At 52.1% G+C, this 26269-nt stretch overlaps 10 protein-coding genes across 10 annotated transcripts; 6 read left to right on the forward strand and 4 right to left on the reverse strand.

Moving 5' to 3' along the window:
• Window positions 1–1299: 1299 nt before the first annotated feature.
• J4E84_002245 (uncharacterized protein) lies at window positions 1300–5271 on the reverse strand (the record flags this gene model as incomplete). Its single annotated transcript, XM_049384872.1, has 1 exon — window positions 1300–5271. The coding sequence occupies one exon, from the start codon at window positions 5269–5271 to the stop codon at window positions 1300–1302; it is 3972 nt and encodes a 1323-aa protein (XP_049246895.1).
• A 1373-nt stretch (window positions 5272–6644) lies between these two features.
• On the forward strand, window positions 6645–8197 carry RVB2 (RuvB-like protein 2; the record flags this gene model as incomplete). The annotated part of the gene is made up of 4 exons (XM_049384873.1): window positions 6645–6653; window positions 6700–7146; window positions 7195–8055; window positions 8105–8197. The coding sequence occupies 4 exons, from the start codon at window positions 6645–6647 to the stop codon at window positions 8195–8197; spliced, it is 1410 nt and encodes a 469-aa protein (XP_049246896.1).
• A 1309-nt stretch (window positions 8198–9506) lies between these two features.
• J4E84_002247 (uncharacterized protein) lies at window positions 9507–10583 on the forward strand (the record flags this gene model as incomplete). The annotated part of the gene is made up of 4 exons (XM_049384874.1): window positions 9507–9676; window positions 9746–9923; window positions 9972–10402; window positions 10454–10583. 4 exons carry the CDS (start codon window positions 9507–9509, stop codon window positions 10581–10583), a joined length of 909 nt encoding a protein of 302 aa, XP_049246897.1.
• A 225-nt stretch (window positions 10584–10808) lies between these two features.
• J4E84_002248 (uncharacterized protein) lies at window positions 10809–12129 on the forward strand (the record flags this gene model as incomplete). The annotated part of the gene is made up of 2 exons (XM_049384875.1): window positions 10809–10814; window positions 10999–12129. 2 exons carry the CDS (start codon window positions 10809–10811, stop codon window positions 12127–12129), a joined length of 1137 nt encoding a protein of 378 aa, XP_049246898.1.
• A 2761-nt stretch (window positions 12130–14890) lies between these two features.
• Window positions 14891–16586, forward strand: J4E84_002249 (uncharacterized protein; the record flags this gene model as incomplete). Its single annotated transcript, XM_049384876.1, has 2 exons — window positions 14891–14896; window positions 14970–16586. The coding sequence occupies 2 exons, from the start codon at window positions 14891–14893 to the stop codon at window positions 16584–16586; spliced, it is 1623 nt and encodes a 540-aa protein (XP_049246899.1).
• Window positions 16587–17308: 722 nt separating this feature from the next.
• On the forward strand, window positions 17309–17842 carry J4E84_002250 (uncharacterized protein; the record flags this gene model as incomplete). Its single annotated transcript, XM_049384877.1, has 1 exon — window positions 17309–17842. One exon carries the CDS (start codon window positions 17309–17311, stop codon window positions 17840–17842), a length of 534 nt encoding a protein of 177 aa, XP_049246900.1.
• A 112-nt stretch (window positions 17843–17954) lies between these two features.
• J4E84_002251 (uncharacterized protein) lies at window positions 17955–19304 on the reverse strand (the record flags this gene model as incomplete). The annotated part of the gene is made up of 1 exon (XM_049384878.1): window positions 17955–19304. One exon carries the CDS (start codon window positions 19302–19304, stop codon window positions 17955–17957), a length of 1350 nt encoding a protein of 449 aa, XP_049246901.1.
• Window positions 19305–20191: 887 nt separating this feature from the next.
• Window positions 20192–20563, reverse strand: J4E84_002252 (uncharacterized protein; the record flags this gene model as incomplete). The annotated part of the gene is made up of 2 exons (XM_049384879.1): window positions 20192–20410; window positions 20489–20563. 2 exons carry the CDS (start codon window positions 20561–20563, stop codon window positions 20192–20194), a joined length of 294 nt encoding a protein of 97 aa, XP_049246902.1.
• Window positions 20564–22482: 1919 nt separating this feature from the next.
• J4E84_002253 (uncharacterized protein) lies at window positions 22483–23919 on the reverse strand (the record flags this gene model as incomplete). Its single annotated transcript, XM_049384880.1, has 1 exon — window positions 22483–23919. The coding sequence occupies one exon, from the start codon at window positions 23917–23919 to the stop codon at window positions 22483–22485; it is 1437 nt and encodes a 478-aa protein (XP_049246903.1).
• A 379-nt stretch (window positions 23920–24298) lies between these two features.
• Window positions 24299–25663, forward strand: J4E84_002254 (uncharacterized protein; the record flags this gene model as incomplete). The annotated part of the gene is made up of 1 exon (XM_049384881.1): window positions 24299–25663. The coding sequence occupies one exon, from the start codon at window positions 24299–24301 to the stop codon at window positions 25661–25663; it is 1365 nt and encodes a 454-aa protein (XP_049246904.1).
• Window positions 25664–26269: the final 606 nt, after the last annotated feature.

Genomic DNA, 26269 nt, shown 5'->3' on the forward strand with positions numbered 1-26269 from the left:
TGTTGGGCGTACTGGAGTTGCTACATGAGCAGGTGAGGGGATGAGACGAGGAAAAAGTACCATTCATACTGTATTGTATGAATTCATGAAGCCAAAATCGATAATGTCATGATATCCTAGTTTCTCAATGTGCGATGGCGTGAAGCTATATTGGTTTGTGGAACGAGATGGCTTTTGAGAAGATTCTAATTACTGCAGGATATGTGTAGTGGATTATCAGCGCTCTGGTACTTATAGCGAGAGGTCAGTCTGTTAGACAGTATATTATACTTGCGATTTCTCTTATTCGTAAGAGCATCTTTTCGTCTAAGTTGTCGATGTTGCAGAAGTTGTGAGTGGCTTATCTCGCTCTGCGTCATCGCAGTACCATGGGGTAAAGTGGATAGCGACCAGAATATTGCATCGCACACAGGTCAGTCCGTGGGACGAAATCTGGTCCCATCACATCCGATGATGGTACCGCGATGACCCATAAAAGACGAGCCACTCACGACTCCCGCAATACACAGGACACACACGATAACTGATTCCGCCCATTAAATATTGGAAGGGATGAGAAAGAGATTAGTCCCTTGGTTAGAAAGCGCCACAAGGGGCGGTCCTGGGGCACAGCACCACGTATAAAGTACAAGAAGACCACCTTTTCTCAACAACTTGGATCAAACATACTACAAAATTTATCCTGACACAGTACGCGACATGGTAGGTGCATGCCTTCGGGCTGGAGTATAATACTCAACGAAACAAGCTTAATCGTAGCATCGGCACAACAATCTCTAAACCATTCCGCATTTTATCGTACACTCGCATTACCACTACAAACGCCAAATCCTCTCATTTTCCACATCCACCGCCGCCTCTCTCAATCATAAGCTCCATCATCCACCTTCCACACATCCGATCAGGTTTACGACCTAACATCAACCCCCATATCCACAAAATTGCCTAGATAACTAGGACTTTTACACAATCGAAACGCCCAACTTCAATGGGACTTACATACATAAACACAGTAGTATTTGCGCACCGCTAAAGAATGAGAAGGTAAAAGAACACGCTTCATCAAACTCGCCATACGCAATTCAGAGACACAAAGAAATGAGCCGCCACAGGCTAAAGGGGGGTATCATGCATGAAAATGCTCACAGTATCCGCCGGTCAAAAAACGCCAGGTCGATGCGCACTTTTGTTCGGGCCGGGGGGTGGTAACACAGTAGTAAAAGGGTTGACAAGGGCCCAGGGCCCAGAAAAGAATGTTGTCGGACTTTGTGTACGTTCACTGGGCAGAGGCGCGGTAGCTTACTGCTTGCTCTTGCCCTTGCCTTTGGAGTTGCTGGGTTCACCGTTGGTAGAGGGCTGGCCGTGGGCGGGGAGGTAATAGTCCCATTCCAATCTCAGCGGGGCGACAGGAAGGTTCTGGTTCAGGCTCTCGACGACTTGTTGGAGTTGCGAGAGGACTACGAAAGCGGTACCGATCAAGCCGAAGAACTCGCTGTTGGGCTCAATGTATGTCTTGACCGTGTTGTCGTAAGCTTCTCGCAACTCGGCGGCCGCCGTGTTGATGTCGGCAAGCTGGTCATAGATCCCTTGCTTTGCGGTGTCATGGTCACTTGAGACTCGTTTCACCTCGTTGTTGTACTTCGCTGTATCCTGTCGTAGAGCTGTGATCTTGCCCTCAACCATGCCGAAAGATGATTTCAAGTTCTCCTCGAATTCTGTACGTGCTTTCTTCTCAGAGGCAAGCTTGCCCACCACGACACGCTTGAAGTTATCGAAGGGGACATTGTCTGGGGTAGGCGCTCGGGCAGGTGTCTGAGACAGCTCCTTGATAGACTTTTGGAGATTTCCCTCCGTAGTGTCGCGCTTGCTGCAGTCGGTGTCGAATGCTGAACGCAGGTTTTGAATGGCCTCGGAATTTGCTGTTTGAGTGTCGCTGATCTCGGATTGGAAGGCTCGCAGTGTACCCTCCAATGCAGTCACTACGTCAGCTTTTGCGAAAGTGGCCCTGTCCACATCCATTGCTTGCTTCAGGTCTTGAATAGATTTCCTGATCTTGCCCACATCGATCGCTTGCCTCAGGTCTTGGATGGACTTTCTGGTCTTAGCCTGCTCGTCAACGCGTGTGGTACGTTCAGCGTCGATGGCAGTGCGAAGGTCTCCTGTGCTGGTCAAGCGTTCTTGCTTTTCTTGACCTATTTGGGTCTGCAGTGTCTTGACAGTTGCCTGCAGGGCGTCAAGAGCCTCCGCTTTGACGAAGGGTGATGTGGCCGAGTGCAGATTCCGCAAAGAAATTTGTAATCCAGACACTGAGCCCTTGATGTTCTCGATCGTCTTGATCTGCTCGTTAAGCTGTTGCTCAATCTGGTCGGCCCTGTCGCTCGCGGTTTTTGCATCAGATCTAGCTTGCTCGGCCTTGTCGCTCGCGGCTTTTGCATCAGAGCTGGCTTGCTCGGCCTTGCTAGCTGCACGCATAACCTCCTCAGCCTTGTCGCTCGCGGTTCTTGCATCAGAACTGGCTTGCTCGGCCTTGGTAGCTGCACGCATGGCCTCCTCAGCCTTGTCGCTCGCGGCTCTTGCATCAGAGCTGGCTTGATCGGCCTTGTCGCTCGCGGTTTGTGCATCAGAGCTGGCTTGCTCGGCCTTACTAGCTGCACGCATTGCCTCCTCAGCCTTGGAGATTGCCAGGCTGGCATTAGAGCTAGCTTGATCAATTTTGGTCAACGCACTCGACATCTCGCCATGAGCCTGCATAGCGGACTGGAGTTGAGCAGCGTCGGTGACAACTTGTTTCAACTGCGGACTCATGTTGGCAATTTCGTGCAAGTGCGGAGCGATGTTCACAAGATTATGCAGTTGAGTAGCGTCCTGGTCTAGGCGGTCGAGAAGGTTCGCGCGACCCTGTATCCATCTCTGCATTTGGTGGATGTCTTCCTGGAGTCGTGGCAGACCGGGGTACATTTCGGTAAACCAGCGAACCATGCCCTGATACATGGTGTCGGTGCTGATGTTCTCGTATCGGCTCTCTATATTGCGCATCGCGAAGCCGAAAGTATCCAGGTCTTTCTCCACCGATGCAGAGTCGGCCTTGGTCGACAGAGACGATCGCAGAGTCGCAAAGTCGGTCCTCAATGACGTTACTTCTGCCAACATGGTATTGAGCTGAGCTTGTTGGGCTTGGCCGAAGCCATTCTGTTGTGTAGGCGACTTCGATACTTGTTCCATCAAAGCTGATAGATTGCGGGCATGGGTTTCCATTGTGGCAGTGACGGTACTGAGCTGCTCTTCAACCTTGCGCTTGAGTGGGTCGAATTGTTCGTTGAAGAGGGTGGGGGCGACCTCCTGTACAGCCGAGATAGTGGCATTTGCAGTCTCGAGTTTCTCGAACAGCGTTTCAATATCCTCTGTGATGGTGTTGAGATCGCTCATCTCGGACGGCGCTGTTCTCGCATCAGCTGACGACGCCGCGAAATCGGGTTCACGTGATCGATTGCGGAGAGCTTGCATCGCTTCCATACGAGTTTCCGTTAGTTTGCGAAGATCCGAAATCTCTTGGGAGAGGCGGGTGTTCACTTCCTCGACATCCCTGTCGATAGCCTTGCGCTCGCTCGTTATCAGAGCTTTGACCTTCTTTTCTGCTGCCTTTTCCAGCGTCTTGACTGAGGTCTTGTCCATGGTCGTCTCTATTGTCTCCACACTCTGCTCCACACTGTCGAGCGGTCGAGCGCTGGCCAGAGTGGCTTCCATGCTGTTCAGACGCTCGAAGATTGCCTGAGCCTGGGTCGTCAAGCCACCGGTGCCTTCCACAACTTTGCGAAGCTCTTGCAGCGATTTCTTGAGATTTGAGACCTCGGTGTCTGCATTGGTCACAGGTGGAGTGATTGGAGCAGGAGGATAAGTCGCAACAGTTGTCCCGACCTTCTTAAAGTGAGGACCCCGTGGAGCTTTTTCGAGTTCATCGACGCGACCCAGAAGCTTCTCTGACAGACGTGCAGATTTATCCAGCTCACTAAGGCGAGCAGGGAGCCTTCCCAACTCGGCTTGGGTTACAGTGCCCTGCAGGTTCGCGATCCTTTGCGACAGGGTAAAGTTTGTCTTCTCGTAGTCCCCCTTGATAGGTCCAATGTACTTAAGGATGTCTTTCTCAAGATCGTCGAATTCTCCTTGGAGGCCGCTGAGATCCTTTTGTGTACTCTTTGTCTTTTCCTTCAGGCCCCTTGATTCTTCCCGCAGGTCCTTCAGGCCCGCTCGCACAATCTCCACTTCCTCTCTGTCTTCGCTGAGCGCATCGCGGTATTTATCCACTCTGTTTCTGAGCTTCTCTACCTTCTCTGCCAACTCCTTCAGTCTGTCGACACGGTCTGGGTTGAACTCGTCTTCTAGGTCCTCTATCTGCTTCTGCAAACGGTTGGCCTTTGCGTACGTCCTGTCGCCGTTTGCCTCAACATCCTTAATCTTGTCGCTCAAAGCGTTGAGTTGATCAGAGAGGTTCTTACTCTCAACGGTCTCTTTGAAAGTCTGGAAGGTGAGAATCAAGTCCTGGTGGTTGGTGATGCGTTCGGAAAGCCGGCTGTTCACATCCTTGATTTTGTCGTTTAGGTTGTTGGCTGTTGCTCTGGTCTCGGCCGTGATAAGCTCTCTGACAGTGTGTTCGGATAGTGGTGTAGGCTGCGCGTTTTTCCACGTCTTCAGACTTTCAATCTCAGTCTTCTGTAGTGCTGTCGCCATCTTCAGCTCCGTAATAAGATTCGCCTGCTGTGAAGAGGTAGTTCTGAGCCCATCGAGCCTGGCGGATAGCGGCTTCAGCTGCAAGTTCCCTAGGGTGTTAGAACCGTTTGACTCTGGTCCAGCTTGATGAGTAGTTCGCTTGCTCTCTACTGCAGCTAAGCGTTCTGGTACAGTTTTCAGATCCTGCAACTCCTGCCGTAAGCTTGGAAGTTCGGCAGCCGAAACCTCTAGTGCTTCTAACCGTGTTGCTAAAGGCTTGGCGGCTGCGTTGACAATGTTGAGGGTCTCTGTTTTGTTCGTGAGGCTATCAACGCGTGTAGACAATCCCTCCACCTGCACCAGCCGGTTCGTGAGACCATTATGCTCCTCCTCTCGCGTCTTGTTAAGTTCAAGTAGCTCCCTCTTGATATCATCACGCTCCTTCTTAAGGTTCGCAATGTCCAATGCCTGAGTCTTGAGCTTAACGTCAACGGACGTGCTGACAGTGATGGTAGTCTGCTGCGCAAGAGCTCTCTTCCTATCTTTCAGCTTGCGTAAAGAGTGCATGGTGAAGGGGGTATTGCTCGTGGGGGCACTAGTCACATCCTGTTGGTGAAGGACACTTGGATCTGGTGTTGGCAGCATCGAAGGTGCAGGAGGGGCATGATGCGTAGGCGTCGATGCTCCACTGCTTAAACTACTGGGTGAAAGAACTCGCACATTCTGACGCGGCCTGCGGTAGTCAGAAGCTAGTCTCGGGCCGGTAGGTACATTGATTAATCCAGCAAAAGAGTTCTTTCTAGATGCTGGAGGGCTCGGGATCCTGGAGACTGCTGAGTTGGCGTACTATTATAGGTCAGCAAACATTATTTGAGGGAGGGAATTATATCTGACCCTATCTTGTAACGCCGACCGCGAGTCTGGCGGACGACTTCGCTTGTCTGGAGGGCTCTCGCCACGGGCTTGAGGCTCCAGCGGACGTTTCCAAACGCGCGAGCTCATTGAATCGCTGAGCGCGGGCGAGTATGCAGTTGGGGTTTGAGTACGTGGACTATACCATGTGTTAGTATATACACTACACCGGACTGGGGTCTTGACAGGTGAAGGTGCCTCTGCACGGTCCCCCTACGATGAAGTTCGTGTTGCTACATTGTCCTCCGAATACCAGAATATGTCCTGGAGTTAGAGACAGTGAGTATTGCAGCTTTAAGACAGGAGTAACAAATGCCTCCAGGACTATCTTGGTATTTTGAGTGCAACTGAGAGAACGCGAGCTTCATCGTAGCGTGTCTCAGATAGCAAGCGCAGGAGATAAGACGGCGAGAGCCTGATGTCTGTGATTTCAACGCGCCATGCGGAGTGCACTCTTGGTGGGGTAATGAATATAGCCAGCTCAGTGCTTGCTTTTTGTCCTCTGAGCTAGAATGACGGACCGTGGGTGAGAGGGGCAGTGGCAAGACTGCGTAGACGGATGGGAGTGAGGGGCAGGGGACAACATACCTGTCAGTGAAGGCGCGATTGCCAACACTTGTTGAGATGCTGGGGACTTGGGGCCGGCCAGACATCTCGCGGTGTACGAGGTGAGGTGAGCGGGTCGAGCGCGGGAGCCGCTACTGCACGCAACCAATGAGATTGAGGGCAGGAGCAGCGCGATGGATTGAGGAAAAGGAGAAACAGGATAAAGAAAGAAAATTCGAGAGTTTAAATAGTGCGCAGGGAACTTGCTAGCTGCCTTGGGGATTACGGCCAGCTGGCAAGTGATAGGTCGGGGAGGCGGTCGTTCCAAGGGTCGAGGGGGCAGTCGCGTCGACGCGCCCAATGGAACTAAATAGCAAACGGCCGATAAGCGGGCCCGTGCGTCTTAACTGGAGCTTCCTCTGCGCGTCCGCGAAATGTCGCTGTCGCATACCGCCGCCTAAATTACCACACCGCACATCATCATGGCCATGGTAAGTGAAGAACGTGATCTGGAGTCACCTGACTGACAATGCGTAGCCCATCACCACCATCGCCGAGAGCAAGGAGCTCCGCGGCCTCAATCTCATCGCGGCGCATTCTCACATTCGCGGTCTCGGCGTCGATGATGACACGCTCGAGCCCAAGGTGTCGTCGCAGGGCCTCGTCGGCCAGGAGAAGGCACGCAAGGCGGCAGCCGTGATACTCAAGATGGCACGAGATGGCAAGATTGCTGGTCGCGCGGTCCTGATTGCAGGCCCGCCCAGCACAGGAAAGACGGCCATCGCAATGGGAATGGCGCAGTCCCTGGGCCCCGATGTGCCCTTCACTATGCTCGCCTCGTCCGAGATCTTTTCGCTGGAGATGTCCAAGACCGAGGCGCTCACACAGGCTTTCCGAAAGTCGATTGGCGTGCGAATAACAGAGGAGAGCGAGGTCATTGAGGGCGAGGTGGTCGAGATACAGATTGACCGCAGCGTCACAGGCGTGAGTACGAGGTCGGCTGCGCAACGGAGCGATACTGACTGTGATTAGAGCAACAAGCAGGGTAAACTCACCATCAAGACGACCGACATGGAGACCGTCTACGACATGGGCACCAAGATGATCGACGCCATGACCAAGGAAAAGGTCATGGCCGGCGATATCATCTCCATCGACAAGGCCTCGGGCAAAATCACCAAGCTCGGCCGCTCGTACACGCGCTCCCGAGACTACGACGCAATGGGCATCGACACCAAATTCGTACAGTGTCCCGAAGGCGAGCTGCAACAACGGCGCGAGGTGGTACACACGGTTAGCTTGCACGAGATTGATGTGATCAACTCGCGGACCCAGGGCTTCCTAGCGCTCTTCTCTGGTGACACAGGCGAGATCCGCAGCGAGGTGCGAGACCAGATCAACACCAAGGTCGCAGAGTGGAAAGAGGAGGGCAAGGCGACCATCGTGCCGGGTGTTCTGTTCATCGACGAGGTCCACATGCTCGACATTGAATGCTTCTCGTTTGTCAACCGCGCGCTTGAGGACGAGCTGGCACCGATTGTCATCATGGCTAGCAACAGAGGAAACACACAGATACGGGGAACAGACTACAGGTCACCGCACGGACTGCCACTCGACTTCTTAGATCGTGTGGTCATTGTCAGCACCCACGCATACAACGCAGAGGAGATGCAGCAGATTATTTCGATACGAGCGCAAGAAGAGGAGGTCGATGTGTCTCCGGATGCTTTGGCGCTGCTCACCAAGATTGGCCAGGAGACTGGGCTGCGATACGCGAGCAACCTCATCACGACGTCCGACCTGATACGCAAGAAGAGGAACGGGCCAGAGGTTACCATTGAGGACGTGCAGCGAAGCTTTGCGCTCTTCTACGACCCCACAAGAAGTGTCAAGGCAAGTTCTTATACTACGACCTATCAATCCCTGCTAACACCACGAATAGTTCGTCTCCGACTCGGAACAGCGTTTAATCGGCGATGCGGGCGCTGTCTCCTTTGCGATCCCCAACGGCGCGGAAGCGATGGACGTCTCATAGACGGATGTTATACAATCTCACGGCGTACAAAGGTTCGAATGGGTCCAGCGTTTGCTCAAGGGTCAGCGAGTTGCTGTAGGCATAGCGAAAAGTCTGGAAATGTAATACTACACATGCGTGCATAGTCTGTCATCGTGCGCTGAACCATGCTGCAAGTGACTGTGAGTATAACCATGGAAGTACAACCATAGCCTAGTTGGAGCGGCACAGTCTGCTATTATAGTCATACAGGATGGCCCGTGTGTCATCTCAATTTACATCGTACCGCAGCCTTGCATTTCGGGGTAAAGCAGATTGGCGAACCGCACTTCCGGACCATGTATCCTCGCACCTGGGGAGATTGTACGCGCCTACGAAACTGTGGCGCCAAACATGTACGCGTTGGTGGAACAATGTACGAGCCTAGGGAACTATGTTTACCCATGTCTGCAGGTAGTTCGCGCAGGATTCGTACAATCGTATTTAAAGCGCATATGCTGACGAGGCCACCTGCGTGAATGCGCCTAGCGAAAAATGCTTTGCCGCTTTCAGTAACTGCGCATGCGACTTCATTATTGGCATACGTAGGTCCTGCACGACGACTTCAGTTGTCATGGAGGACCGTGACGAAGGATCTTCGCGAAATGGAGACGTCAGGCCATGTAATTTGTTCGGCGCAGACTCACCAGCCACAGCTGCCGCCGCCACGCCATACCAACGGCGACAACGGCCGGCAAACTGCAGCCGCCATCCGAAACCCGCCCAAAGCCAAAACTTGGAAAGCTTAACCACGCAACGCCGCGTGTCACTGGACGACGACGCCTGTCAAGCTCGCCAGATACCCATGATACCCCGGAAAAGCGGCACACCTGTAACCAGCAAGGGGAATGGGAGCGCGAATGAGTTTACGTAGCACAAGGCTACTGTGGAGGAGCAAGTGGGCGGCACCAGGCACAGGCTCAGGCTGGCAACCTGTCGCGTGCGCGTCATGAAGCCTTTTGACTCCCCTCCCGCACGCTGTGACCCCATGGCCGGCCCCCATTGCGCTTCTCTTATCTTCTCTGTCCCGCCTGCGGTTGCTTCTTCTTCACTGACGTTATACGCGCCTTCCCTGCCCCACGGCTGTCGATCGCTGAACTTTGAGCACGCGATCACCTTCCCGAAACGCTGCGCTTACCTTTGCTCGGTTCTACCTAGGAGTTTTGGACGATCATAATAACATCATACATACGGCAGGTGTTCGTTACTGTTGGCGCCCTTTCGTCTCGTTGTCTTTGAGACGGTATACCTATCTGGATTGGAAGCCTGAAGCGGAGTCCTCGCCTCAGCCATGCGGTTACTGAAATGCGCTGCCGCCTTTGCATCCGCAACCATCTTCGCCTCTTCACTAGCCACACCGACGCCACTCAACAGACATCAAGGAGGAGACAACTTGGCCGATCGTATTGAAAGCAGGAAAGGTAAGAAGAAGCCTGATACCAAGTACTTTCATGAGCCCGGGTAAGTCATCACAGCCTTGCACCTCGCGATGTCATTGCAGCCTGTAGCATGTCGCTGACACCCCTCCAGAGGCAGTATTACGCTCGGCCACTATGACAAGCGCTTTTTCAAGGGCATCGTCTCCGACGAAGAGCGAACGGACACGCAATCGCACATGGTCCGCGCCTACCTGAACTTCTTCCGCGAAAACGAACTCGATACCTGGATAGCACACGGGACATTGCTCGGTTGGTGGTGGAATGGAAAGGTGAGTCTTGCATCCAACTGTTTGCGGTACGTGCTAACGCCTCTGCAGCGTCTTCCATGGGACTTCGATCTCGACACTCAGGTGTCCGACAGCACACTCCAACACCTCGGCGCAGTACACAACCAGACGAGATACCACTACACTTCCTACGACGGCGCCGTTCAGCGCGAATACCTCCTCGACGTCAACCCGTGGATCTGGGAGCGCGAGCGTGGCGATGGCATGAACATTATTGATGCGCGATGGATCGACCTGCGCAACGGCCTGTTCATTGACATCACCGGATTGAGCGAGACACATCCAGACAAGAACCCGGGGCAGTGGGTTTGCAAGAACTACCACCGGTACGACACATCGGAGCTGTATCCCATGCGGGAGACCATGTTCGAGGGCGTCCCGGCGAAGGTGCCGTACAACTACGACAAGATACTCGTGGACGAGTACAAGGAGAAAGCCTTGATAGAGACCAACTTCCATGGGTAAGCAGAGTTGTTCATTCGCATGGACAAGTCATAACTAACGGCGCATAGACACCGATGGGATCCTGATGTCAAGGAATGGGTCAAGAATGAGGAAACGCTGAAGAAGGAAGAAGAAGAGCGCAAGAAGAAGGAAGAAGAGGAGCAGAAGAAGGTGGAGGAAGAGTCAAAACTGGATTAGTATTCCAGTTGGCCGTAATGCAGGTGGTGTCGATGGCTTATACTGGGTTATAGCCCAGGCATTGCCAGCGTATGTTTCTAGTACACGCTTTATTGATACCCGGCGACGTTGAATTTAAGTAGCAGATGTAACGATTATTGATCAGTGAGCACGGGAACAAGCGAGTGCCCAGGTGAGATTCCCTGGTTACCAAGATCTGCGAATGTGCTCAACGGCCCGATGGCGATGGTGGTGAATAGTCAACAGCATGGCTGAGCATCGGAGTTTGGTGATGACAAATTCCGATGGCGACCCCGTCATCTCGTGGAAGCCTTGCAGAACGTCACCGAAACCACGCATGGCTAGAGCTCGGCCACATGCTGCGAAGCTTTATATCTTAATCACTACTAACCTCATCACTCACTTCATGTACTAGATCGCGCCTAGGAACCATCTAACACTCGCACCGCCTGAACATCCTCTCGCCACCACCTACAGCGCTTCCACCATGACAGAAGCCGACACCACATCTGCGCCTCCGCCCTCCAGCTCCGACATCGAAATAACACTCACCCACCACGGCAAAGCAATCACATTGTCATTCGCCCAAGATGCCACAATCTCCGACCTCTCCGAACGCGTCGCAAACGACTTGTCAATACCGCCCTCCAACCAAAAGTTCCTCGTAGGCGGCAAGATCGGACTCCAGAAACCACCCTTCAAGAACGCCTCCCTACCACTCATCGAGCTCGTCGGCAAGAAAATAACCCTCATGGGCAGCACGACCGAAGCCGTTTCCTCCCTCAACAACACCATATCCGCCGCATCAGCGCCCCGGCGCCCCGGTCCCATCAAAGCCGCCCTGCCAGCGCGCAACCGCGATTACAAGAAGATACAAGAGGAGGCGCAATACACATTCCACACGCTACGGCCGCTGCCGTATCTACCGAACCCAGATCGTTCGTTACGGTTCCTCCAACGGCTTCGAGACGACGCGGGGATCAAAGCAGCGATGCGCACGCACAAGTTCAGCGTACCGCTGCTTACAGAGATGGACCCAGCCATGCATACCACAATGGAGAGTCGCACACTGGGCCTCAACCGCAACCAAGGCGAGGTCATCGAGTTGCGGCTCCGCACAGATGCCTACGACGGGTACCGCGATTACAAGACGATAAGGAACACGCTGTGCCATGAGTTGGCGCATAATGTCTGGGGCCCACACGACCGCAACTTCTGGAACTTATGCAAGCAGATTGAACGTGAGGTTGCGCGCGATGATTGGAAGAGTGGCGGGAGGAGTGTGGGGAACGACGAGTTTTATAACCCGGGGGATGAGGGAAGTGAGGAGGTGCATGATCATGGGGGGTGGACTGGGGGCGAGTTTACGCTGGGGAGTGCGGGTGGGGAGGGGAAGGTGGACGGGGGTGGTAATAGTAGTGGTGGTGGGATGGGTGGGTTGAGTAGGAGGGAGGTGCTTGCTAAGGCGGCGGAGGAGAGGTTTAAGAGGACGAAGGAGGTGGAGAAGGAGGAGCGTGCTGAGGGAAGTGGAAGTAGTGGAGCTTGATTGCTGTACAGCGAGTGGGAGGGCAGTCGGTGTGCGCGTATACCCTTTTGATTGCGCATTTGTAACTGTAGATTGAAGAGGTTGTATGTATCCTCATTCCGCTTCTTATATTGTATTATCACGTCTGTACATTAAGATGAATATATAAGCCAGTGGGTATCATCAAAAAGGTGTCCAAGTCTGGTATAGCCCTCTACTAGTATCAAAAAAGGTCGTAAAATAAGAGTATTTGCAACATATCCTCGGCAGTACAGGGAAGCTTAGGCTAAGCCTCGCGGCTTAGCACCCAAGGATTACCTAGCAAGGTAGCTCTCCTTACAGTAATTAGGTAACAACAATGCTCTACGTACAACTATAGAACTTGCGATAAACAACTATAGCTTGCTATTGCGGCGACAACAAAGTAACTAGGTGTTGTAATTTTAAAATAACACGAATCCTCTTACAAGAATATTTACTTGCACAGCTTCTCTCTCTCTCTTTCTATCTATTCTCTTCTTTCTTATTAACTAACGCTTATCTATTAAGCTTAGTCTCTCTAAATTCTTTAAACTCTCTACGATGTTCTTTATAATAACTACGTACAACTACTACTATATTCTCTAGCTTAATAGCTAAAAGAAGCAGTAGCGCGTTTTTAGGTCTCCTGCAGCAGAACCTATATACTTTAAAAACAATCTTAGCATACAACGTCTACATAAACATATGCAGAATAAACTAGAATTCTTAAAGCTTCTTAAAGATTACTTTAACGCAATCCTAGAAGAGCTTACCTCTGTTAAGGCTATTATTGTTTAGGATAGAAAAACTAGGAAGCAAGCCTTTGTTAGCGAGTAAGAAGTAATTAATATCTATCTTTACGTCTACGCAGTTATTAAAGCTGCTAAGATTCTACATCTTAACGTCTTGTTCTAGCAAAGCTAGCTTAAGTTATTAAAGAGGAAAGTATATTAGCTAGTAGAGAATTTAGATAACAAGGAGCAGGCATTTATAAGTAAGGTGTAGGCGGAACTTAGCGTGCGCATAATAACTGCAGTTCTTAAGATTGTAAATAGCTCTATCTAGGGCAGTAGAATAAGTTAGGGGATTTAGTTATAAGTGTTAGGTAATTAGTTGTATTTAGTTTAGGTACCTTAATTAGTAATAGAGAACGAATGTTATCGTCCTAAGGGCGCAGCAACAAAGTGGACAAATCCGAATCACGTCTGTACATGTCCATATCTCAACACCTAGATTTAGTGATTTCGGGTCTTGAGGGTTTATATTGTCACACGCAGCCAATGGCGCACCCAGGAGGGCCGAAATGTCGATCCATGCCTTCGGATAGGAGGAAGCCATAAGCTTTGTTTACCCCATCTTCACCCCAACTTTTAGCGCTGCCGCCAGTAGGTGCAGCCGATAACCTCCGCTTCTGCGTTGGCATCGCAGCTTTCCTTCTCTTTACTACATGCTTTGGTCGTCTTTTCTTTTCGCTACCTTCTTCCCGTTGAAGACACGAACCATCCGGACTACACCCATATCCCATCACCCACTACCTACCACCACTCTCTTACGTTTCTAGAGCCGTCGCTACCTACCTCGATACTCTCCACCACGATGTACTTCGTCATCTTTGCCCTCCTTATCGCCGCAGCCTGGGCGACCGTCGGTGTCTTGCTTGCGAAATGGCTTAAACAATCCGGCCATGCGAGGCCGTTCAAAGGGAGAGACTGGGATAGTAGAGAGCTTTATGGCGGTGGCTCGGGGTATGGGCGTGATATGGGGCTTGGGGGTCCGTCGAGTCAAGGGAGGGGGCAGGGGGGCAGGGAGAGGGGTGTTGGGGTTCCGCTGACTGGGGTGGGGAGGGTTAAGGGGTTTTAGGATGGGGATGGGATGGGATGAATATTAGAGACGGGTGAACATGGTGAGGTGTGGATAGATGAGGGATTGGTAAGACGATACGTCTTATCTGGTGACGGTTCACGGCTGACATCCCGCAGACTGACCGTCAACACTTTTGCAATTTACCGACCACGGTACTGAGGCTTAACTACCCCAGAAGATGAAGCCGAAAATCTTCCTATCTTTGGTGGGCTGGCTTTCGTATAGCGTTGGTGTTCTTAGCAGATGGGTCTAGTGGGCCTTTTTGTTCGCACGCAACTACTACGCACTTCACGCCGCCATCGCCGACGCGTTTGTTCGGTGCAGATGGCGAGATTGAGCTTCTATATGCTCAAACTGGCCGCTTCGACTGAACCGCTAGTTTGAGCATATAGAAACTCAGCATCGCCATCCGCATCGAATGCACGCGGTCTTTCGACACTGTTCGAATCTTTACGTCCCTTGTTCATTGTCTCCTCAACTTGAACAACGACGCCGCGGGTACATCTTCGTCGCTTATACAAAGACCGAGAGTCTTCTTGTTTGAAGAGCCTTTCCTTTCTAAACAACGAAATGGAACCTGCGTACTCTGTCCAACTTCACTGTTTGCTCCCACCTTCAAAGTGAAAGTAGTCCAAATGGCAGCTGGAAGGCGATACTATACTTTAGCGTCACAGACCTTGCGTGCCACGCAATTGCCCAAGTCCACGCTAATTACAGACACTACGACTATGTTGCTACCTGGACAGGCTCACAGGCCCCGTCCAACACCCCCGCCATATGTCGTCGCGAAGACACTGACCCAATATCTCTTCGGCGAGACCATACTCCCGTCCTTCCTTCAGCGATACGGCGATATCTTGCTGGCAATCACAGGAGGCGCAGCTGCAGCGACAGGGCTATGTTGGTTCTTCCAGCACAACAGATGTAATCGCAAAAGGATCAGGCTGGCTGTCTTCCATGTTGTCCGCACGCTTCAGATCATGCCTGATCTAGAAGGACGGATGGAGGAGATGCCAGAGGATCTTTATAAGGAGATTGCCCGTGAGGTCGATCGGATGATCGGCACTTATTTGACTGCATCAGAGGGTGAAACTACCTTTAGGATGGCTAAGCGTAAGCTTTTGGATGATTACGAAGCATTTGAAAGAGAAAGAGAGGCTGAAAGGAGAGTAAGAAGGAGGGTAGACGATGCGGCGGCAGGAGATGTGCCTGAGATCACAGTTCAGTCTTCATCTTCCACAGGTCAATCGGAGGGAAGTCTGATTCATGAGGAAGAAACACAACAAGATGACGAGCTAGAAATGTATATGCTAGGCTACAATCCGACAGCATCACACTCAAGCCCTGTACGAGAGCGGCCCTCGCCCACAGCTCCCGATATCGATCTCAACTTCTCGGACTTCAGGATACCGTCATCGGAACAGAGTAGGGGGAGTCGCGGAAGTCCATCCAGTCTAGGCTTTTTGAACAATTACTCCTCTTCGCCGCCTGCACGGCCGTCAAATCCGACGCCTCGTCGGGGTCGTGGCGGTCCATACAGTAGCGACGATACACCTTCGCCACAGCGCCTGGGCCCCGTAGACCTTTCTAGTGAGGATGTTCCATCTGGCGAGGACGAACAGCCGATCCTTCGTCCATCGAATCCTACACCTCGTCGTGCCCAAGGCTCTATAGGTGTACAAGTCGACACGCCACGGCCGAAGACTGCGCGTGGGAATAGAGCTGGCCTCAACCAAGGGAGCCATGTCACACATATCTCTGCTGTCTTTCCAGAGGACCACTCGCCAGTGCATGAAGCACCTCAGCCGCGCATCACCGGCAGAGACATCCGTGAGCGTCGCGAAAAGGAACGTGCTTCGAATGCCGTAAAGACAGCTCGGAAGCCTCGCAACACTATCCCGCTAGAACAGCCGCCCAGCGCAATGGCTGTGAGAACGCGAGGTGAAGTTCCCGGGCACTGGCTTCCTTCCATACGAGAAGGCCTATCTCCGCACGTGAGCCCTGCGGAAGGCACAAAACAGTATCGCGTTGCGGAAAGTCGCAAGCTTAACAAACTGCTTCAGGGCGAAAGGGCCGAACGCCGTAATTTCCGGAAGTACATACCGCCCATTGGCGAGGAGCCGCATGGACATGAAGAAGAGCCACTCGCCGAGGCAGCGGAGGCGCGAAGACAAGAAGTGCTTCCTGAGTCCAGTCGAAGTGAGATACCATCCAGATTCGCATCGATCGATCCAGAAGTTGCACAAGACGATGATATTGTACACGTCGAAGGCGCCACCGAATCCTCCTCATCGACAGGAGCTATCATGACGGCCTCGCCAGCAGTCCGCCACGACAACCCATTACCTGCTGCTGCGGTTCAATCCTCTTCGCCAAGATCAAAGTCATTACCTCAGCCAGCGACCAAAGGCCAATCGCGAAGGTCGGCGGCTCCTAGCCCACCTGAGAGGCCTACGCCGAAGCTTGCGAAAACGTCAGCCGCGAAGGCGCTGGCTAAGACACCTGCGGAGACACCTGCGAAGCAAAAGGCTCCTCCAACAACCGGGACGCGGAAGAGCGGAAGAATTGCAAAATTGAAGGGTGAGAAGAAGTGAACATTAGTGCTGAACTGAGGTCTGTTTAGGGTGTCGAGGAGGTGCTGGTCGATGTTTGCATACTTCAATTGATGATTCGAATGCCGCTTGTTATAGTTTATCTCACAGTCATTTTCTGGCATGCTAATGCATCGTTATGCTAATTGGAGAGGGCCATGTTGTCGTGATCAAAATTGCCACTATGCCTTCAAATGACGATGTGACGTCATCAGCCCTTCTCTCAATCATCTTCATCTTCGTCTTCTCTTCGTTTCCGATCATTTCAACCTCAACGGATTTTGATCGTGACCTGCCAAAGTTTGCGCATATCCCAACAAAACGTCTACATAGTCGTAATAGGGTCGCTAGCAACGGCCCTGCATGGTGGCTGACTGTCAGCTGCTCAAGTGATCGGCGTATTGCCCTGGTTTCATTCATCACTGCCCGAACCATGAATTCAGGCCTACAATTGGAAGTCAATTCTCCAGACTTTCGCGGTGATGATAGGTTCGCCGACTACCCGTGTTGACAGTCTCGTGCTATGCGCCACACGGCATGGCTGTTCACCGGCGACGCCGAAGTGTCATCTTCACACAACAAAAAGATAAATCCTTCGTGATGATAAAAGTATAAAAATCTCACTTCTGAGCTCACATAATAGTTTCACCAACATAGCTCCACAGTTTCCGTCATTATCCAACAATTCAAACAACCACCCGCCACAGCCACCACAACCACCACAAATGACCAATCCTCAAACCCCACTCTCCCCCTCCCACTTCCACCGCATAACCAACACCGCCAACCCCTCCAACCCCACCCTCGACATCGTCAACGACCACGGCACCCAAAGCAGCACTGGCCTCCTCAAACTAACCCGCGAAGGTTACTACTCAGGCCAATACTGGGCCTTCATACCCTCAGCCTCAGACCCCAATGCCGTCCGCCTCCGCACATGGTGGCTAGGCCCAAACCGGCTCCTCGATGTCTACGCAGACGACACGTCGAAAGCGCTGTTGAGGCGGGCGGACGACACACCGCATGCGCTTGATTGGAAGGTGGGCGAGTGGGGCGATGGGACGTGGTGGATTGGGAATGAAGTGAGTGGTGTACTGAAGGTTATGGATGTTGGTGGGGAGGACGGGAGGAGGGTTGTGTTGAGGGAGAAGGATGAGGGGGTTAAGACGCAGAGGTGGAGGATTGAGGTTATCAGGGAGATTAGTGAGGACGAGTTTTATGATAGACCTGCTACACCAGGGGAGGGAGAGGGCTGCTAGGAAATGGATAGTTGGAGAAGACAGTGCATGAGGGATGTTGAGTGATCTATCCAGTCGTGTGATTCGTGTCTATTCGTTCCATCTATATACACATGTTCTTGATGCGAAATATTCACGAAGCGGGAGCAGCGGTGCCGTAAGGAATGGCCTTGACGCTCTCAATGTCGACGTAACCGTACTTGCTTCCGGTCTTGTCATCGGAGAAGCCTTGAGCCCAGGTGCCCATGTCCTTCTGGAAAGCCTCAAAGTTCTTCTCGTCGCTCAGGTCGATAGGCTGCTGGTCCTTGCCCAACTGCCTGATCTGTGTTCCTGCCGCAACATTGGTGATACCGAAGTCGTTGTCGTCGGTCAACTGGTTGATCGCGGCGTGAACCTCGCCGTTGATGATCTGGCGAGGAAGCTCGGGCTCCTGGGTGACCGGACGAGCGAGACCAACACCGTCGACGGTGTTGAGGGCGTCGACCATGGCGGCGGCGCTCTTGAAGCCACCAGTGACGTAGGTCCTGGTCTTGGAGAGCGAAGGTGTGATCTTCTCGGCAAAGTCGAGGAAGAAAGCCTCACGCTTCTTGGTGGACTCGCGCTTGTGACCGAAAGCAAGCTGCTCGTAGGTACCACCAGACAACTCAACAAAGTCGAAGCTGTTGTCCTCAAGCAACTTGCAGAGAGTTGCGGCCTCCTCGGTACCGAAACCCTTGTCTTGGAACTCAACGGAGTTGAGCTTGATGCCAAGGACGAAGTTGGAAGATGTGCGCTTGCGTACTTCCTGACCAATCTCGGTAATGATACGTGCGCGGTTCTCGAGAGATCCACCGTACTTGTCGGTGCGCTTGTTGGTGCTTGGGGCGAGGAATTGTGCGAGCAGGTAGCCGTGGGCGCCGTGAAGCTGGATACCGTCGTAACCGGCCTTCTCAAGGTACTCAGCTGCGTGGGCGAAGCCCTCGATGACGTTCTTGATATCCTCGTCGGTAGCGGCGCGTGGCTTGGCGAAGGTCATGCCCATGACGTTGCCCTCTAGTTGTACGTCGGACGCGGAGATTGGGTTCTTTTGGATGCTCTCGGTGACCTGGCGACCTGGGTGGCTGACCTGTCCGACGATCAAAGAGCCGTGCTTCTTTGACTGTGTCGCAAGCTCCTTGAACATCTCAAATCGCTCGCCCTCGTATTTTGAGCCGCGGGGAATGATGGGGTTGCCGGCAGCCTCCAGGTGGTCGTATTCGATCATGATGTTACCAGTTAGGATGACGCCGAACTCGCCCTCGCCCCATCGTCGGTAAACGTTGACGAGGTTCTTGGAAGGAACACCACGAGCCTCGAGGTTCTGAGCATCCCATGATGATAGACGCTCGGTCATAGCACCCTTGAGGAATCGGTTCTGGGCAGTCTTCTTGGAGAAAGCAAAGTCGAGAGGCTTTGCCAAAGGCGCAGGGTCCTTCTTCTCGGCTTCATATCTTCTTGGTGCCATGGTTGCGGGAATGTAAATGGGTATCTAACAAAAAAGACAAAAGTATAGGGTAAGAAGACTGATGTTTGGAAGTTGTGTGTTGTGAGTGAGATGCGAACTTGGCGTGCGATCAATGGCGGTCTATAAGTGTTTCGTTAGTGCTTCATCAGTTTTGCATTTCTAAGCTTTTCCACGAGTATGTCGCTAAACAATGACGGACTCGTCCGAGATTGATCCATAGCCACGTCATAGAGATACGCTATAGGCTAGGGCCCGGCTGCGACACCTCGGCAGATGTAGGCAAAGCACCGTGATCTAGATGCGCCTCTTGCGGGATGCCAGAAGATCGCGTTAGGCTATATAGTGGAAAAGAGGGTTGTGGGGTTGAAATGTCGCGCTGGAGCAGCGGATTGCGTGGCGTCATTCTCGCGTTACAAATCGTTCAGGAACCGGACGAATCGGACCGACGATGTTGCGGTTGCGTGCTATCACGTGTCGGTGAGCTGTCAGGAACGCCATCGTCGGAGCACGATCCCATCCGACACCAACACCACGCGTTCAGCGGGTGCCACGACCCATCGATTGCTGAGATTGCTTCCAAAGGTTTCTAACGCGTTCCTCAAATCGGCGACGTTGTTCCCGCTACACCGATGAAGGGGTCCGCCAACCGGCCGACTCGCCCTCTCCAAAGAGCACCAGATGATAAACATCTCCAACACGCGAATCACTGATAGACCATGACACCTTCCAATATCGACATTTTAACGATTTTATGGCACGTGACGAGTGCAGGTGTCTAAGATACACGGTGGACGGCTACGCTATGTTGGATAGCATCGCCTCCAAGTTCCTTCGCTCCCCGAAATGCTCAAAGCGTTTGTTGCTTGCCAAGATGTATGCGATCGCCCTTACTCCGCCAGCACGGATAGTCCGGTGAAAGGAACCTCCTGGCACTTGTTCTGCTCGGTAATGAGAATCTCGTCACCAGCCTGGCAGTTGGTCGAAGCGAAGACGCGGAGAGAAAGGCCCTTGTTGCTGTCGAATGCAACACTCTTGCCAGTGTTGAAACCCTGACACTTGTTGTTACCACCTTCTCCAAAGTTCTTGTACTGGCCGGTCTCGCAGTTCTGGAGGGAGAGATACAAGTCAGCTGGTATTCATGATGAGGATCGCCTCGTTGAGGCTCACATCAAGATATGACTTACGCTAACGGAGAAGGCGCTGACCGCGGGAGTGAGAGCGGCAGCAATGGCAATGACGGAGGTAAGAGTGAACTGCATCTTAAAGTTCTGGGAGGCACGATCAGCTGGAGGCAAAAGTAAGAGATCGACAAGACGCACTGTTGGAGTGTTTGAGGTTGAAGTGGGAGTGAGTTGCTTGAGGTTTGAGGATCGTGGTGGATGATGAGCTCTCGAAGAGGCAACAGCCTGATACTTATACCTCATCCAAGCTTGACATGCCATGCTGGAAAAGCACAGTATCGACATTCCAAGACGCGTTCACAGCACAAGAGCGAAGCTTACGATCAACCTCTCCAGGCGCCCAACAGTGGGCTCTCTACTCGGGGTCGCTATGCCAGGTCGAAGTGGCTAACTCTCGGAAGCCTAAACGTCACCGCATTCTGAGCGCAACAGGTCACTGCGGATGTCTTTAGGCATCCAGTGACTGAGGCGAATTGGTGGTTGGCAGACGCAGATCGACGAATCGTGATACACCGAGGACCAACAAGGCACGTCTCTCAAGAGTACGCGGGCTGCTCGCAGCGTTATGGCCCTTGGCCAGTCACCCCAATGAGCAGAGTGTATCTTGGTCCTGCTTTGGTAAGACCGCTCGTGGCAAGCTGACGTTCGAGACGATATCGCATCCGTGAGTATAATTTCTAGTTCCAGTGTTTCCTTCCCAGTGGCCGGCGCTTCACTCCATGCTAAAAGGCTGTCTATCGATGGATGAGGCGTATAGGCATCATTATTCGTCATCTTTGGGTAACACTTTCGTCGCCGCGCATGCGATGATTGATGAACAACGAACGTTCAAACGCTTGGCGATGGCAGGCCTTACACTACCGGTACTTGTTACACCCATGTACACGTACCATGATCAGCAAAGCCAAGGAGAATCGGAGCCCTGAAGATGTTCCAAGCCCGGCCCAGACGCTCTCACCACTCTTTCTTATAATTACGATCGTCAACAACGAACCCACTCATGGCGACGCCAGCCACGATCCGACGACGACACAGGGCACTTCTTCAATCCTCACCGTTGCGCATCAGAGACGGGCAGGAAGCTTCCACCCGCTCATACAGCGGTTTCGCTTGCCTTAGGCCACCATCCAAGATCAATTCGTTGGAGTAACTTCGGTCTATCCACAGCCAAGATCGCACCTCCACATGTGTCCCGCAAACCAAGGCGGTATGTAAACATATAGATATCTGGGCAGCTTGGCTCATCACCTTACCTCTTCAACTCGATACTATCTCTTTGGTCGTTGAAGTAACATGCTTTCAATCATGATGACATATCAAGACTTGATAGCAGCCCATCAAGACTACGTACGACAACAGATACTACACCGATATCCGCTATCCGTCAGATCAGAGGATGCGGGATTTCGCGGCATGCATTCCTTCGACGGGCCGGTAGCAGGAGTCTGGGGAGCGGACTCACGCGGCCCGCCTGATCTACGTGAAAGAAACGCCGATGCACGCGCATCTACCCACCTACGCGCGTTCTTTGGGGCCTGGAGAACACTGTTTCCCGAAATGGGACATCTTGCGATCATTCATATGTTACCAAGCAATCCATTTTAGGCCCGGTGCTAGTTCGGTCCTCCCACATCGCCGAATTGGCCAACCCAGATCTTGGCCAGCGGAACGGTGGAGTAAGGCAAGCAAGGCATATTTGTAACACAATAGTACATCATGCAAAGTCAGTGAGCGTAAAGATGAGAACGACGCCCGAGGTTGAGCTGTCTTGATTGCTGGGATTATACCCAGCCCTATCTGAAGGATGGTCGAACTATTCATTAGCTGACATATTTCACTGCATTTCTACCAAGAGCTGGTTCTAAGGGCCACCACAATACGCTCTTCCAAAGATCTGCGCCCGCTAGATTACAGCTTATAGAACGTATAAAACAAATTTGAGTAGATTACATCTAACTACCAAGCTACTCAGACCTCTTTCTCATCCCTTTCATCGCTCAGTGGGCGAATTCAAGGAACTCAGAAAGGCGCTCAACAAACGATACGTAGAGCTCGACAAACGGCAAGCGGTTCTCAGATATCAATCGTTTCCTCGTATCCCGGACAAGGCGTAATAGAGGCAGAGAATCGATTCGAAGGTCAGCGCGGGCCCTCGTGCAGGAATAGAGGATGCGGCGTAGCTCCCGTGAGTAAGGCGCATCCTCTGAAGTTTCGAAATTCTCAGGCAGCATTGCCTTCTCGTCCAGACAGGTAGGAGACACGACGTTCTGCACAACACACCACGTTAGTCGGCCGATCTGATACACATCGACGGCTTTGGTGCCATATTGACCCTCCGGTGGCACGTATGCAGGGTCCATACGCGGTGTTTCCTCTGCCTTTGGATATTTGTCTTGGTCCAAAGTACTAATTTCTGATTGCCGCATGGCGCAGCCAAAGTCGCCTAACTTGACGATCGGATACTCAGTCTTGTCGCCGGTACTAGAAGTGATGAAGACGTTCGACAGAATGATGTCGCGATGATATACGACATCCCAAGAGGCGTCTTCTTTAACCTCCAGGCATCCATCTTCAGGCTCCTGTTGCTCAAACTTTTCGAGTACATTCGGACCATAGTGCAGATAAACAGCCGCGTGTACCAGGCTCTCCAAGATGTTCCAAACGAAGAGCTCAGGTACTGGAAGTTTCGCCTCATAGGCATATTTTGCGAGGAAGTCAAACAACGTACCTTTGTTGCAGTACTCCGTGATCATCCATGCCGTATCGTGTATGCTCTTTGGTGCGGTACCGTCGAAGAACTTGATGACTTTGTCGTGCTGCAAAGTCCCGAGAATATCGAGCTCTCGCTCAGCGAAGCCGAGATAATCTCTGGGTAGGGGAAGAGTCTTCATGATCTGTGCGGAATTATCAGGGTTGTTCTCGTTGTGGACTAAGTAAATACCACGGTTGAAGCTTCCGTCAACGTCTTGCAGCTTCGAGGCGATGCGCCATTTTCCACCAGCTTTATCGCCGGTGACCTTCCCATCGATCGCAAACCGCTCGTCTGCTATCGTGGAGGCAAACTTGCTATTCAGCATATCAAGCAGCGTACACATGTCCATCATCGTCAGCTTTCCAGGGGGGTTGCCATTCCTGGCTTTATAATAGCGGACAAAGAGGCCGAATGCGTGGTGAAAGCCTGGATATCCCTCTGGATCCTCGGGGTAAGTTCGCAGATTCATCTCTTTTATAAACCCTGTGAACGGAGCTCTATCAGGAGGGTACAACCAGGAGATATCCTTTGAAATACACCAGCGCTTGAACTCGTTGAAGTAGTCTGAGCATTCCGGACCTTCCGGTTCTAGCTCATTGAGCCATTGGGGTGTTGAATGCGGTGCCACGCTGTCGTTGCTGAAATTCGTCGTTTCCGTTGTACTTGAGCTCTTCGAGGCCATGGTGAAATCTGCAACGCAAGAGCTACGCGATGTATGTCTCTGTCAATTGTTGAAGCCGAACTAGTGACGGAAGAAAAGAAAATCATGGAATGCTATATACCGTCTCGGTATATAGTACTGTTCCAAAACAGTATCACATGGTGTATCGACAACGTATGACGTTGTGGAGAACGATATCATGATTCGCGTACACAACACTGTGCCGCTATGAATCATCTGCATGCCGTTAACAAAGTACACCCAGAGGTATGTGCACGGCGTATCTGTCCACTGAGTATATACCTTGATCGTGATGCTGCTGGACTGTCGATAGCATATAATTCTCGTGCGTTTTCATCGCCCAAAGGTACATCGAAATCCCCTCGATACCGCTCGCCAAATGTCTGTAAACCCGAGCCACGATATGTCAGAGGGTGCTTACAAGCGTCGCAACCGAGCCGACAGCGGCACCTTTACTTGTGAAGATGAAACCGAAAGTTTCCGCGAGGCAATGCTACGCCTTGCCGACTACATGATTGAAGAAGACCCCAAACTCGAAAAGCCCGATCAGCTTACCCTACGTTACTTCAGGCGCATCTACCAGATTCCAGACAACACTAACTACGTTATTACTAGATTCTTGGACCGTACCCAGCTGATCACATCGCCCTCTGACCCTGCTGATGCACCAGGTCTGGCTCATTGCATACGACTTGTGTCGAATAACGAATCTGGAAGTTGGGCTGACAACCGGGCTGAGAACGAGCGTACTGTCAAGAATTTACTGCTAGACCGAGCAAACCGAGCATGTAATCGCCATATCTTCGCCGTTGGAAAAGTCGTCGGTGGACGATGGACTATCGAGTCCGAACTGGGAGGTGTTGACGGGACTTTCAATCAAGGTATCCTTTTCGTGCGCGACAATCTTCAGAAAGACATGCGTATTATGAAGGTCTTACCCTCAGAAGCCATGTATCCTGGCTTTCAAGCCCGAGAGATGAACATTATGAGCCGCCTACATCATCGCAACATCATCACGCTCTACGACGCGCATCTCCCTAGCCCAGTAACCGAACGCCATGCCTCACCCTATCTTGTGACAGAGTACTGCGACAAAGGTACTCTAGCCGATTTGATCAAGACCTGGAACGGGCGCGGCAAGCTCATTCCCGAAAGCTTTGTGTGGCAAGTCTTCGAAGCCCTAGTAACAGCCGTCCAGTACCTACATCACGGGCCCTATCCCTACAACGAGGCGGCCTACAATTGGGATCTCATCACCCATCGTGACATCATCCCGTCCAACATCTTCCTGAAAAGCGACCCACAGGTCAACAAAAGAGACTACCCCATCAGTGTCAAATTAGCAGATTTCGGCTGCGCCATCACCGATAGCGAGATGGGAGCTCACAACTATACCCTCCGCGACCTTCCTCTCGTAGCTGATCAGTACAGACCTCCAGAGGGGGCGCAAGCGACTGAAGCGACGGATATGTATCAAGTTGGGTTGGTCGTGTCGCTCATGTATTGCATGACGGATAGCCCTTTGCGAGATCTTGCCGAAGCGGGTAACTTATCACGAGACTGTCTTAAGGGCTACAAGGGGTATTCGCCTGAGTTGCGCATGTATACTGAGATGTGTCTTGATGTTGAGGATGATCAACGGCCCGATGCGAACTTCTTTCTGCTGCGCATCCAAAGTGCGCGGAGGTCGTTGCGCAATATGGGTAGTTTTGATGGGCAGGTCGATCTTTTTGCAAAGACTTGAGTTTATCCCAGTACATATGTAGGTGGAAGAGGTTTGTGAGATTAATGTAGGTAGACCCATCGTAATCCACTCACCTTTTTGTTCGTAACGGTCGGTGTAGATGCCTCGAGACCTATGTCATCACAGCGCAGTGTGTCCTATGCCTGTAGTGGAAGTGGAACTGTAACAAGTAGAACCCGTTCTCAATGTCCCGAGGCTAGTTACAAGGCTGGGATATAGTTGTGCGCATGCAAAGCTGGTGTCGATTCAATGATGCTCTTGGCATGTTCCTGTTGTTGCGGGGTCGAAAGCGTCGTCGCCGCCGCATTCGGTAACGCGGCTATCGAATCGCCCCTAGCTTACGTAGGTACCTGCCCAAGCAGGAGCCTGACACTTTCTTCTCTACAGCCACTGTATCACACCATCCAATCTCGGAACTTCAACTGCAATTATGTGCCATACAGGCGGGGAAGCCTTTGACACTGCACGAGCATTGCCACTCGAATGTCATGCATGTCGTACCCTGCGATGCGCTGCTGCAAGGCGCTGCTGAGCGCCGAAATCCGCGAGTGAGTGGGTTGTACATTTGTGACGTCCCCGGCGGCTACAGCTATTCACGGCCGTATC

The sequence above is a fragment of the Alternaria hordeiaustralica genome (genome assembly GCF_023758085.1).
Source record: "Alternaria hordeiaustralica strain BMP 2776 chromosome Unknown scaffold_3, whole genome shotgun sequence".
NCBI lineage: Eukaryota > Fungi > Ascomycota > Dothideomycetes > Pleosporales > Pleosporaceae > Alternaria > Alternaria hordeiaustralica.